This window comes from Ctenopharyngodon idella, chromosome 21, assembly GCF_019924925.1.
Source record: "Ctenopharyngodon idella isolate HZGC_01 chromosome 21, HZGC01, whole genome shotgun sequence".
Taxonomy (NCBI): Eukaryota; Metazoa; Chordata; class Actinopteri; order Cypriniformes; family Xenocyprididae; genus Ctenopharyngodon; species Ctenopharyngodon idella.
In genome coordinates, this window is record NC_067240.1 from 3,808,530 (window position 1) to 3,823,053 (window position 14,524).

Below are 14,524 nucleotides of genomic sequence, written 5' to 3' on the forward strand. Positions count from 1 at the left end.
TTTTGTATATTTTAAAATGCAATGTATTCCTGTTCAAAAGAACAGCATTATTTGAAATAGAAATCATTTGTAGTGTTATAAATGTCTTTACTGTCACTTTTGATCGATTAAATGAAAAAAAAAAAAAACGTACTGACCCCAAACTTTGGAACAGTAGTGTATGTTATATTTTATTGTCCAGAGAGAAGTTTGCACTTAAAATGACTTTTATGGTGGTACAAAAAAAAAAAAAAATTGTGGATTTATATTGGTTTGGACTGATTACAAGGATGCTGGTCTCCAGTTTCCAGGTGGCTCAGATGCTTTTTTAAGGGATGTAAACAACTCAATATTGCTTGCAGTTTTGGGTCATCAGCATCAATTTAGCCTCAAAATGTGTCCAGAGATGTCGATAATGCCCATGTAGACATTTGACTCACTTTGAGTTTGAAAGCCATTGAGCGATGTGCTTTTAAAGCTGGGTCAAAGGTCAGGGGAAGTGGTCAACATTTTATCAGTCACACAGACACTCACACAGAACTTTACAAGCACAAAATCCTGTTCCATCCACGTAAAAAAAATGCATGGGATTTCAATCAAATGAATTGTAAACTCCTGAACCAAGAGTTTAAGAGACTAAATTTCAAAAGGAACCACCTAACCTGTGACCCAAAAACAAATAAGGATAAGTGAGTTATTACAAGTCCTGTGTTAAATTTGAGTCAGCCGTATTTAAACAGTAGGACTTCGACGTCTTTAAGGTCTTGTAGATGCTGTACATTTCCAGGAGAAAAACAGGCATATGATGTAGGGCAAATCTCTTGGGAACAGTTCAGTTAACAAGGATGTTCAAAGAGAAGTCTGTGCTGACATCATCATACTCAGACTCTCTAGAGGGCATTTTCCAAAATAGCTGACTGAACTTGACAAAATGGCCCACATCTTGAACAATGACCCATTTTAACTTGTATCTGTTTATGTCTGCGCATCGCTGTGGTTACCTCCAACCCTTAGGCAATCTCGCTGTGTGTGCTTGTGTAATTTAGTGGAGGCTCACAGGTATGTGTGTGTGTAGCACCCAAGAGAATGTTCCCTGTTATTACCACAGGATAATTACCCAAAATCCCCCATCATCCACCATAAAGATGCGTTCTGCAGGTACTTCACTAAAACTCCAGGAACACACCCGGCGATTCTCTCAATTACACATGCACACGTTCTCTTAGTCTGCAATTACTTACAGCCCCGAGCGGCAGTACACAGTTTACTCAAAGATAATGAGCTGTAGCCACTATCTTTAGCGCTACTTAAATATACAATAACCCTTACAAAACACTGCTAGCGTCAAACTAGCTTTGTTTAGAATGAAATGCTACTGCTTACTAAACACTGTGCAGTATGTACTTTTTACTGTCTACTAATTTTTTAAAATTAGCATGAAACAGTGTCAATAGTAGTATGTTGTTTTTGTCACTACTATAGAGTGGTGGGACTATGACGTCACTTTGTAGGCCAATCGGCAGTTAGCATCACGCTGGTTCCATGACAAAAACCCAATAGGATTTTTCCATTATCGCAAAAAATAAGCTCTGTGATCAACAAAAAAAATATGATACTTAAATGTTTTGTCCATCAAGATAATTATCACAGATGAGCACAACTTTTATGAATTTGTGCAGTCGCCAGAAGCAAAAAGCTAAAGGTAGGCTGTAAGCGAACTACATCACAGTCGCACGATTTCAGCGTCACCAACATAAGCTTCCAACAGCTCTTTCGGCCTTTATCTAAAAACATTCCCTGAAAGTTTGAATTAGAATAGTTTGTAAGAGCGCAGTTATAAGCATAACTAGGCTGTAGAAGCGCACTGAGTTTACCTGTTTGGCATGATGATGTTTAATGTCCGATTTAGCCACTTGTTAGCAGCCGTCATTTTCAAGACAATGAAACAGCTTAAAGAAAATCATGGGTAGGTTAATACTGATGTATTTTATGTCATAGAATAAAACGTGAAAGTATCTTGAGTTCACCATGGACCTTATTTCAGCCATTTAACCAAAAACACATTGACTCATTGGGACGATGGAACCGGAAGTGCTAAAATGCTAAATTGCTTCCGGGTTTTGGCCTACAAAAATGCATCATAGTTCCACCACTCTATATTATATTATATATATGCAGTTTTATTTTAGTATTTATATGCTATTGTAGTTTTTATTAATATGAATATTTTTGTTTTCACTTTAATTTTATTATTTTACTTTTGTAATTTTTTTGTTAGTTTTTTATTTTATTTTACTATTTAGGTTGAATTTATTTTTATCCGGTTAGTAATTTAAGTGCTTAAACTTTCATTTAGTTGCCAAGGCAATATTTCATCTAAGGGAAGGCAAGTTTTTCATCTAATATTTGTTTTATTTTCGTTTTATTTCAGTTAATAAAAATGGTTTTAATAGTTTCAGTTTTAGTTAACGATACTCATCCTGGTATTTTGCATGTTTAATTTAGTGCCTTCCGGTGTGGTAAGAAATCGAGTCCCCCCAGGAAGTGATCCCATTGGTTCAATGGACTTTTAATGGGTAGTATTTTTAGCGCCTGATTATAATTCCTGCAAAATCACGTTATGATTTATATCATTATTTAAAATGCATTATAATGCATCAATGTCTTTTGAATTACATGGGTCGCATACTAGTATATAACCGAAGCTATAGGTTGTGAAATCAAGCATTTCTCATTTTTACTGTTTTTTAGTTAGCTTATGTACTTGCATATCGCATACATTTACCTGATTAGCCTGCTAGTTTAGCTTATATCATATTAGGTATGTTTTTTGCTTCCAATATAGTTCCCAATTACATGTTTCAAATGAATGATGTTTGTGTGTACTTAGCATGACAATTCATTTATTAAAAATTATAATAGTAATATTATATACTATACCACGTTGATATTTTTGTGTAAAATTAATATTAAATTACTTTTACAGAACATAGTATGTTGCAGCAATCCTTATCCTTATAAAAAAAAATGCAATTTTTAGGCATGGTTGTGTTTCCGGTTTGTATTATTATGCAATACATAGGCATTCATTTTATATTTCAAACATGTTGTTTGTGCACTTAATGTAATAAACATCATACAATACTGAAATAGGTTAAAATTAGTCAAGACACCATGATAACATTTGATCAGGCATTACCGCCTGGGTCCTAAAGGAGACTCAATTCCCAATTCACCTCAGATCTTGAAAAATAAATTAATGGAATGTATTTTTAATAATGGTAAAAAGTTGTAATATATATTAATTTGATTTTCATTGCGATTGCAGTGCACTTGCAGAGAGACTCCGCCCATGCACTCTTCTGATTGGCTGTGATTTTTGATTGATTTTGGCGCATCTCGTAGTCACGTTGCATCTGGTGTGGACAGACAAACTGCTTGTTACTGGAATCTTATCGCATCACGTCTGGTTAGGACTCAAAAAAGTATCTTAAAATGTGTCAGTTAAGTGCTGCTGCTTATATTAATTCATGTTCATTCAGCACACTCGAAACAGAAGTTGAGTGTATTGCATTGTGTGATACTGTATTTCATAGGAAATTTGCATACCTAATATACTGCATAAATAGAAATTACAGTTGTACGGTAGTATGCTATTTTGAACACAAACAGCACGTTTTGAAAGCAGTGATGCATCATGGGAGTATCTCAGTGCTCATTCAGGACTTCGGTGGTTGAGCACGTACATAGCGGTTGGCGGGGGGGCTGTGTACATGTATGTGGGTGAGAAAGCACCATCCCCCTTCCTCCATCAACAGAGCCATAGTTCTAGAGCTCTGAGATTCTTAACATAAACACACACAAGCTCACACACTCATCTTCTGTGAGAGCCGCACTCAATGGAAGTCTTTCATCCCGTGCCGCGTGGCACTGCTCTAGGGGGTGGAGGTAGGCTTTTGAGGAGGGAGAACCCAACTGATCCTCTGTTTCAACAACTATGTTGATATATATGATACTGGTTGAGCGATAGAGCTGAGAGAGATTACCGGAAAACTTGTGATGTTTTTGGCCATTTGATGATATTTGATATGTACGGCATGTTATTGCTCCGAAATGGCTTAAATAGGTGCTTTTATTCAGTAGGAGGAACCACCTTTTGGACTAAATAGCCATTGTTGATTAAGAATGTTTAATTTAACTGTTAAATGTTTAACTAAAATACTGAAATACAGTAAAAATCTACATTAAACAGCATTCACAACCCATTTTAATTTGATCATTTCAGAGACAAATATTTTGATAGAAATATGTTTGGATAAAATATTATGATGACAAAAATATTTTTTATTAATTGTACAGATAATTTATGTTAATAAATAAAATATTATTTAAAAATAAATTGTTGTTGTTGTTAAAAATAAAATATTGCTTATTTTATGTATATGCATATTTATAAAATATAAAATTATATTTATTTTATAAATGATTTATATTAATTAATAAAATGTTAATGATGTTATAAATAGAAATATATACATAAAATATGTTGTAAATAAATAATTTATATTAATAAATAAAATATTGTAAAAAATAAAATATAGTTTAAAAATAAATTGAGTTACTATTATTATTGTTGTTTTTAAAAATAAAATAGTGTTTATTTTATTTATATGCATTTTATTTATATATTATTTGTATTGTATTTTATAAATGTTTATATTAATAAAATTAATAAATAAAATATTAATTATTTTATAAATGGAAATATATGTAAAATATTTTGTAAATAAATAAATTATTTGTATTAATAAATAAAATGTTTAATTTATAAATAGTTATTTTATAAGTAATTTATATTAATATGTAAAATATTGCTTATTTTATGAATAGAAATATTAAAAAATGTATTTTTTGAATATTTATTTTAGAAATAATTTGTTAATTATTAAAAAATATTTTTTAATTTTTATATATATATATATATATATATATATATGAAATATTTGAAAAAATATTTTTCCCCCCAAAAAATAAAAAATCAGTGTTTCGTACTGATTTACTAAAATGGGCAGTTCGATAGATCAGAGATTCTATTAAAATTTTTTATATATTCTTGTCTCAATTCTGTCGTACTTACAATACTCAGAATAGGGGCACAAAATGGTGCAATCTGAGAACTGTAGGATTTTGGGATTGGTACACCTTTTAAGCTTCAGAAAAGGACCACAGGGATCTTTTTATAAATGCACATGATATGCACACACACACACACACACACACAGACACCGTGGGATACAGGATCCACAGGTCATCTGTAAGTCTATAGCTCATTATCAGAAAAAGGAAATTCCCTCAAATAGCTTCCTGTTTCCTCTTTGCAGTGTTTAGTTTTTAAACAGGGCCTTGCAGCATTATTAGCACACCTATGCAGCGAGGACATGTTTGATTCATAAGTACGCTCTTGTCTTGTGTTTTGTAGGGAATTCCAGGACCTCCAGGGAAACCAGGGCAGCCCGGGACGAGAGGACCTCGGGTGAGTGTGCATGTGTGTGTTAGACTAAAAGAGCCATTGACCTTCGACCTCAGATATAAACAGGAAGTGTGTAAAATGCAGTGCCTTATAAAATCTGTCACACACTGTTCGCCCTAGTGTATTTGTGTTTTATTGGTTCTTTTTAGTGTGCGTGTCTGGGTTTTGTCTGGTCAGCAGGTCAATTTGACCTCAGAACAATATACAAACCGCCCCTCCGGATCCAAACCTCCTGATTCATATTGATTTCTTTTACAATCTTTGTTTTGAAGTGAGAGTTTTGAGTGAATAGACTTTCAATGGAGGGACATAAATCTCAGATTTCATTAAAAATATCTTCATTTATTTTTTAAAAGATGAACAAAAGTCTTATGGGTTTAAAATGTAGCTCATCTCATATTTAATACACAGATGATTCTTCATTTTTGGGTGTTCTATCCCTTTGAATATAGAGTACTTGTGAAGAATCTTGTAGCACAATCAAACAGAGAGCCATAGACCCAAAAGACTTTGCTTGAACTCTGACCTTTGTTGACAGGATCACATGGGTGCGATGTGTTGTTTTAGCAACCGTAGTCAACATGTATGTGTCCATGCGTCAAAGGACCGCCGTGAGGTCACTCTCTGTTCTGTGTGTTTGTGCTGGTGTGAAGTATTTTAGAGCATGTGTTATAAAGTCTGACTGTTAGGCCTTGTTCGGCCGGCACCCTTTTCATGTTAAATGTCTATGTTATTTATTTGTGTGTGTGTGTGTGTGTGTGTGTGTGTTTGCTTGTTAGAACAAAGAAGACTTTCAGTAAAGTCAGCCTACATTATTTGCACTTTCTTTTGCTGTCAAACGATTAATCGTGATTAATCACATTCAAAATAAAAGTTTGTGTTTACATATTATACGTGTGTGTGTACTGTGTATATTTATTATGTATATATTTAAGAAATATTACGTGTGTGTGTGTGAGTGTGTGTGTGTATATATATATATATATATATATATATATAATATTTAATATATAAATGTGATATATTTTTGTTAAATATATAAATGTATGTGTGTATTTATATATACATAATACATATACACAGTACACACACATATATTATATAAACACAAACTTTTATTTTGGATTAATCTTTTGAATTAGTTTGCACTAATATTTATATATAATATAAAATATACCTTTGAAAAGTTTAGTGTCTGTAAGATTTTTTTTGTTTTTGAAAGAAGTCTCTTCTGCTCACCGAGGATGCATTTAATTAAAAATACAGTAAAAACTGTAATAATGTGAAATATTAATACAATTACTTTTTTCTATTTTAATATATGTTAAAATGTAATTTATTCCTGTGATCAAAGCTGTATTTTCAGCATCATTACTCCAGTCTTCAGTGTCACATGATCCTTCAGAAATCATTCTAATATGCTGATTTGCTGCTCAAGAAACATTTCTGATTATTATCAATGCTGAAAACAGTTGTGCTGATTCATATTTTTGTGTAAACCATGATTAATTTGAGTTTAAAAGAACAGGAATAAATGGAATACATTTTTTGGTAACAATGTAAAAATCTTTAGTGTCACTTTTGATCAGTTTAATGCATCATTGCTGAATAAAAATATTAATTCATTTCAAAAAATAAATCTTGCTGACCCCAAACTTTTAAACAGATCATTCCATATTAATTCCGAATAGAACAACATATATATTTTTACTTTTTTACATTTTTTTCTGAAACATTTTTGTGTGTAAAAAAGCCACACAGGGTCTTTCACGAACATTTTGAGCGTTTTGAACGAGTTCACTGATGCATAATATGTGATATTTCATCAATATACAATATATCAAACAGCCCTAACAGAAACCCCTCCCCCCAAACACACACGCATTCATTCGGCTCTATATTGTTTTTACAAACGTGCATTGCTTTCGTTTTTGTCTTCGTGCATGGTATCACTCAATCTGTTGGGCTCTCTTATGGGCTGTTTCCCTCCAATAACACCCATTGACCTTGACCCTCACTGTGACCTCTGACCTCAAGTGGGAAGTCGTTTAAAAGAAGTGCTATCAGAACAAGGTCAGGGTCACATGAAAGGTCAAAGTTAAATGCTAAGAATTGGTAAAAACCCATCTCAGATCTATTTACTGTACCTGTAACAAAGAAGTACCCAAAGCATACTCAAGTATGCAAGTATATATAAACACAAAAGTGTCTAGCTAGGCGTGATTAATTCCATGCATTATAATGCAATTGCATTCTCAGGATTGCTATAGCACACATTTACATAAACTCCTTTTTTTAATTTTTTTTTTTACAGTAGGTGAACTATTAAATGCTTTTTCAGTTTTGCTTAATTATTCATTCCTAATGTGTATGTTGTATATATGTCATTTCCTGTAGGGACCCCCAGGACCACACGGCAAGCCAGGTCGACCTGGGCCTCCAGGGTTGAAGGTAAAAACAAACACACCCACATTTACCGTCAGATAACCCACAGTGTGATCCCAGTCTGCTCATCTTCCTCTGTTTAGCCTTCTGTTATATTCATCACCGCACCGCCTGCTGGTACTATTGGGCTGCATGCAAAACCCTGCGGACAAGGTTTTGGAAACACAGTCGTACACTCTACACACACACACACGCATACATTTTGATTTATTTGAACTCAAGAGAAGCCCAGCATGTAGTGGAAAGTCTTTCCCATGATATAGAAAAGAGCGTTTGTTTGATGAAGTCTAGCTATATTATTAAAGAGGGGCTATAAACCAAGACCACTAAACATGCTTCCAAGTTAGGTGTGTGTGTGATGTCCTGGTGCGTGATTGGTCCGCTCCCTTCATCCCTGTAAATACAACAAAGGTGGTAAACAGCCAAGCAGCTCAGCAGGGTGTTTTTGTTAAATTGTATGGTCTCTGCTTTCTGTGTTTAATTATTTCAAGCGGCCTGTGAAGACACTCTTGGTTAAGGTGTAACGGCCTGGAGTCAAACTTCCCACATGTCTGTAACACACACATGTACATGCACACATAAACCCTTAATTACTGTAATGTATAAAGCTCAAAACAGTGCCGCCTTGTTTTTATCTGATTAGCATCTTTAGTGTTTTTTGCTAAGAGATGTGCTGTTACTTTTCAAAGCGACTGGGCCTGGTAGGTGATGAAATTGCCTTAACAACCGCATAGCAGTGCCCTAGTGACTTTTGCATGGACAAACACCACTGACATTTTCTTCAGACGATTCTGTGAATTATCGCTCTCAGTCACTCGTTTCTCTGTCGTTCTTTCTCTCAGGGGAAGAAAGGAGACCCTGGACTCTCTCCTGGAAAAGCACCTAAAGGAGATAAAGTGAGAAAACACATACACTTGTTCTGATACACATTCCTCAATGTTAGTATCAGCCAAAAATATTGTTCTTGATGAGAATATGGATCTTTGTCGAACCTAAGAACCAATGAAGGACCTTTATTTGCTAAAATATAAGGTAGATGTTCTTCTGCAGGAAACAGACAGACACACAAGACAGCATCTGCATCTGACTGTTTGTGCCTTATGTTTGCCTGTCTGTGTTTGTAGGGGGACATTGGTCTGTCCGGTCCTGTTGGTTTAATCGGGGTGGAAGGCCGCAAGGTAAGATGTTCTGAAGCGCTTAGAGGTACACGATTCTGGATAAATTGAGAATAACAATTTTTTTTATTTAAAATAGAGATCACGATTCTCCCACGATTCTGAATAGGCAACTAAACAAAACAACGTAATTTACTAGAGGCTCTGAGAAAATGTTAATTGCTGCAGTCTATTTTAAAAATATCAAATTTGAATTAATTAAATTTTTTTAAAAAACTGGTTTGAATGAATGATTCAATGACTCATTAATGAATACTTCACGTGTTTCATTACTGGATGAATCAGCGTTTTTGAACAAATCTCTTGAATAAATGATTTAATGACACATTTTTTCAACAGTCACTTGTCGCCACCTACTGGTGTAATTGATAAGTTACTTTAAAAAGGTGATTTAAGCCCAAAGTATACTTCACTTTTATGCATACGTGAGGGTCAGCTTACAGTGTGCGTGACGCAAATTTCGTCATCAAATGAGTACGCGCAGGTCGCACATGCGCATTTATTTATTTTTTGCAGTAATTAGTTCATCCACAACGTGGCAACCATGCCCTGGGGGTGTCGATTCACAAGGTAGTCGATGAAAAACTGCACAATCAGAACAGACTGGAATGCATGCAAGCTACAGCAACAATGGAGGCCTATATAGACGGCAGATTGTGTGAAGAGGTTAGAAAGTACCCTCATCTGTGCAACTCTAGCATGAAAGAATACACATATATTTACATGGGTTGTAACTCGTGGCGAGAGATTGCTCAAAACTGCACATGCGTCGAACACCTGTGTATGTGTACGAGTCAAGTGAAGTATTCTGTGCTCGTATACCCAGGGCTTTACTCTATTTTTATCACTATCATAGACATCAGTGTTTATATCCAAACTATAAACAGTTCTTCCAGTACTTCTGTGATAATTTGAATTATTGTAACACAGAAATAATGATACTTTGTCACTGAAAAGACTGTTTCTAAAGCTGTTTCATACCTAATGACAACTGCTCTCTCTGGCTTAGCACCAACGCAGATTTGAATGCTTGCTGTGATCGTACTTGTCAAAGGTTTACATAGGCGAATCGTCAATTAGATCGCGTGGGTGTTTGAATCAAGATTGTGATCTTTCAAAGTGCCTCAATTATGCTATATTAAAGATTCCTAAATTTGTATTGGAGGTCTTCTACAGCAGGTTCACATGCATCCAAGCACCAAAAAACATTTTCTCATAATATACATTGTAGCAGCATCACCTCATTTCTCTAAAAAGAATCTGAAAACGGTTTGTGCAAAGACTCTCTTTCTCTGAACCCCTCCTTTCTGTGAGTCTACTCTGCTCTGATTGGTCAGATGGCCCAATCCGTTGTGATTGGTCTACCACTTCAAGCTGTGTTGGAAATGAAACCCCTATTACCATATCTAAATTTCAGCTCTGGATCTTCCTCAGTGCTTGATACACAGTGATACAAACAGTAACGATGGCGTCAGTTTTTCCATATCAATTCTAGCCTGATCCTCATCCTTTTGAAGTGCAAGTGAAAATAGTGTCTTCTAAACATGTCGACAACACAAACCAAGCTCTTTCAGTCTCAGCTTTAACTACAGTGTTTGAGGGTCAAAGTAGATGTTGTTCACAAGCAGCCAATGAAAACCATAGGTTGGCATTATGCAAATTTTTACTGTTACATAGGTGTATAACAGGAAGTGAGACTGGAATTGCTGACAGCTCGTTTCAGCAGTTCAGAATAGATTCTTTATTTTAGGAGACAGTAACTTTATTTGTCATGCACTTTGATCTTTAAAACTTAGCAGATCTTTTCAGCAATATTACACACTGCATAAAAGGTAATATTCAAAAAAACATAATGCACAATCTATTTTTGCTGTACACTTGCTGGGTGACATTCGCGCAGATGTTTGCCTTCTTGCTTACGAGACCCACGCAAACACTCTGAAACGCTCCCACTCATTCTGGCTCACTGTGTCTTCCGTTGACATGGAAACCCAGTGTAAACATCAGAGGGAATCCCCAATGAGTCTTCTATCACTCCTTTATACTCAACGCACATACACGTCAAACAAGGCTATTGAGAGTTGTACAGTCGTTCACCATGAGTAACTCTCTTTGTTACGGCCATTAGAGTGTGTGTGTGTGTGTGTGTGTGTGTGTGTGTGTGTGTGTGTGTCGCATCTCAGCTGTGCATGATTATTGTAAGTTTAGACTCTGCCAGGCGTTTTACTGTAAGCAATAGGGCTTACAGCTTTGTGTGTGTTTGTGTATGAGTGTGTGTGTGTTTGCGTTGGAAGAACAGTGGGATTGCTGGAAAAATCCTGTAGTGGATGCCTGATTTAAACAATGGTCGTGAGCATGGATATGTAATGTCTAGACCAGCAACAACTAATCAAAACGATAAAAGTCAATCATTAGAATACACTGTGTTCCAAATTATTATGCAAGTGACATATCAGTGGGATTTCGGTACAATAAACAGATTTTTTTTTTTTTCAGATTTTAGTTTTTCTAAGAAAGTGTTTGTTTGTTTTATTTCTCCGTATCTTTTTAGATAACTGGTATCAATCTCAGACAGGATTGTTAAATAGTTTGCCAGGTCTACCCTACTTAAAGATGTTGTTCCACATTATTAGGCACAGTTCTCATGCAATATGGGGAGGAAGAAAGATCTGAAGATGAAAAGCATAAAATGGTGCAATGTTGTGCAAAAGGCATGAAAACAACTAATATTGTGTGAAAAGTGAATGGAGATTATGGAACTATCATAAGTTTTGTGAGTGATTTAGAGCACAGCAGAACTCGGTCAGATAAAGGCTTAAAGTTTCAGTCAAACAAGTTAATTGTATTGAAAGGGCAGCTATAAAAAAAAAAAAAAAGCCACTGTTGAGCAGCAGGTATTTGAAGCTCCTGGTATCTTTGGAGTCTCAAGAACCTCTCCTTGTAGGCTGGCAGTTGTGTGTAAAATTGCATTTCAGCCACCCCTAACAAAACCTCGCAAAGAGAAACATTTACAGTGGGTGCAGAAATACAATTTCAAACAGTTTTATTGCTGTGGTGTTTTTTGCAGCATGGGATAGTGCATAGTGCATTGTATTTCAGAAGGCACTATCCTTCTTTTTATACCAAAGCTGAAAATGGCCAGTTATAAACTCCACATATCTTGCAGAAGTCATTTCGACACCCTCAGAGATCCTAAAGGGACCTTCCATCTCACTTCCCAATATTCCAGCCCAAATCATCACCCGCCAGCTCCCTGCTGACGTTGCAGTCTTGTTGGAACGTGGTGGCCATTCACCAACCATCCAGAAATCCATCCATCTAGACCATCCATTGTAGTAAAAAACTATTTAAAAATGAGTCTTCATTTATTTCTACACCCACTGTAAATGTTTCTCTTTGTGAGGTTTGGTTAGAGGTAGCTGAAATGCAACTTTACACACAACTGCCAGCCTGCATGGAGAGGTTTTTGAGACTCCAGAGACACCAGGAGCTTCAAATACCTGTTTGCTGCTCAACACCGGCTTTTTTTTTAATAGCTGTCCTTTTAATACAACTCATTTTTTTGACAGAAACTTTCCTTAAAAGTTCTGCTGTGCTCTAAGTCACTCACAAATCTTATGATAGTTTGATCATTTACATTCAGTTTTCACACAATATTAGTTGTTTTCATGCCTTTTACGTAACATTGCACTATTTCATGCTTTTCATCTTCAGAAAGATCTTTCTTCCTCCCCATATTGCATGAGAACTGTGACTTGCTTAATAATGTGGAACAACATCTTTAAGTAGGGTTTCCATTTACCTAAGTAGGCCTGGCAAACTAATTAACAAACCTGTCTGAGATTGATACCAGTTATCTAAAAAGATATGGAGAAATGAAACAAACAAACACTTTCTTTGAAAAACTAATATCTGAATGTTTATTGTAGTGAAATTCTCCTGATATGTCACTTACATAATAATCTGGAACACAGCGTAGTTGACAATGATTGTGATTATCAACAACACTTTATGCAACTTTTTGGGCCAGTTTAGACCCAAAAAGGGTTGCTAGTTTGGTGTGAATGCTGAATGCAAATATTAAACGCAACTAACCAGATAATTGTATATAGTTAAGATAGCAATTGAACAGCTGATCAGCATTTAACATGGAAGAGAAGTTTTCTTCGTCCACTCAGACATATATGTTTAGCATATGTCTTTTTAATAAATTTGCATATTGTGGGTCTAATACTGAAATGTACTGTAATATTGATATCAATGATGGATTCTAAATACATTTTTTTGTAACTTTTATAACCAGTTGAGACCCACTGGCTTATATATTTTTTGCAGATAATATATTCCTTTTTCTTTTATTAAATATCCTTTAATTTCAGTTTTAAGATGTGGAATAACATGCTTTTTATGTAAAATACAGAAAATAAAATGATATTTTATTTGTATTATGTTAGGCTATTACCTAATTTGTTGATTTATCATAGAAATAATTAACAGAATCGATTTTTGAAATTAGCTGTTAGTGGCATGTCTGTACATATGTTTTAAGTGTGTGTGCATGTGTGTTTGTGAATACCTGGCAGGCGGCGCGGTCCATGTGCTTTGTGTTACGTGTCTGTGGCTAGAAATGGAAACATCAGAATGTAGAGCAGATTCTCTGGAAAAACGAATGGCAGTATGTCGTAAACGATCGAATGAAGGGATGAATGCAGGGATGACGGAACCGAATAATAAACCAAAGCAGACCCTGAATCTACAGACTGGCCAGACAGATTAAAACGCTGATCAATAGAACAGATCAACCTTTAACACAGTTTCTACTGTACGCGGTAAAAGATGTTCTAGAGCTGGACATTTAACTTCTTATAAGTTGCAAGAGAGCTAGTTTACTATTTTAATGTCAGATTAATGTTGTTGCTTTATTAGATAAAATAATTCAGACGGAAAAAAGATTATTTTTAGAATTATAGCAATATAACACATTTGTACTGTATATATAACTGTTTAAATACTTGTAAACGTACAACAAGGATCAGTGGTACATGTGTGGCTGTTCGCTGGAATGTCGAGGTGGATGTAGGAATTAGAGCTGGGTTTCCCACAGACAAACGTAATGGAAGAAACAGACACTCTCAAACACAGAGTGTGACGGGATGGATTTCACTGGTTTGGCAGAGAAGAAAGTGTGTGTGTGTTTGTGTGTGTGTGTGTGTGTATGTTTTGTAGCTTTATGTTCTTGTTTACATTTCTCTTTAGAATGATGGTTCTTCATGGTCCATCTGTCTGACTGTCTCACTTGTCTAACCTATCTATCTATCTATCTATCTATCTATCTATCTATCTGTCTGTCTGTCTGTCTGTCTGTCTGTCTGTCTATCTATCTATCTATCTATCT

General features: G+C 35.2%; 1 protein-coding gene across 1 annotated transcript in view; it reads left to right on the plus strand.

Moving 5' to 3' along the window:
• Positions 1-14,524, plus strand: part of col27a1a (collagen, type XXVII, alpha 1a) — a 74,454-nt gene that overhangs the window by 10,033 nt on the left and 49,897 nt on the right. The window contains exons 4-7 of the mRNA XM_051878054.1: positions 5,459-5,512; positions 7,907-7,960; positions 8,797-8,850; positions 9,079-9,132. Of these exons, the coding sequence (XP_051734014.1) occupies positions 5,459-5,512; positions 7,907-7,960; positions 8,797-8,850; positions 9,079-9,132 (216 nt within the window). The remainder of the gene's footprint in view (positions 1-5,458; positions 5,513-7,906; positions 7,961-8,796; positions 8,851-9,078; positions 9,133-14,524) is intronic.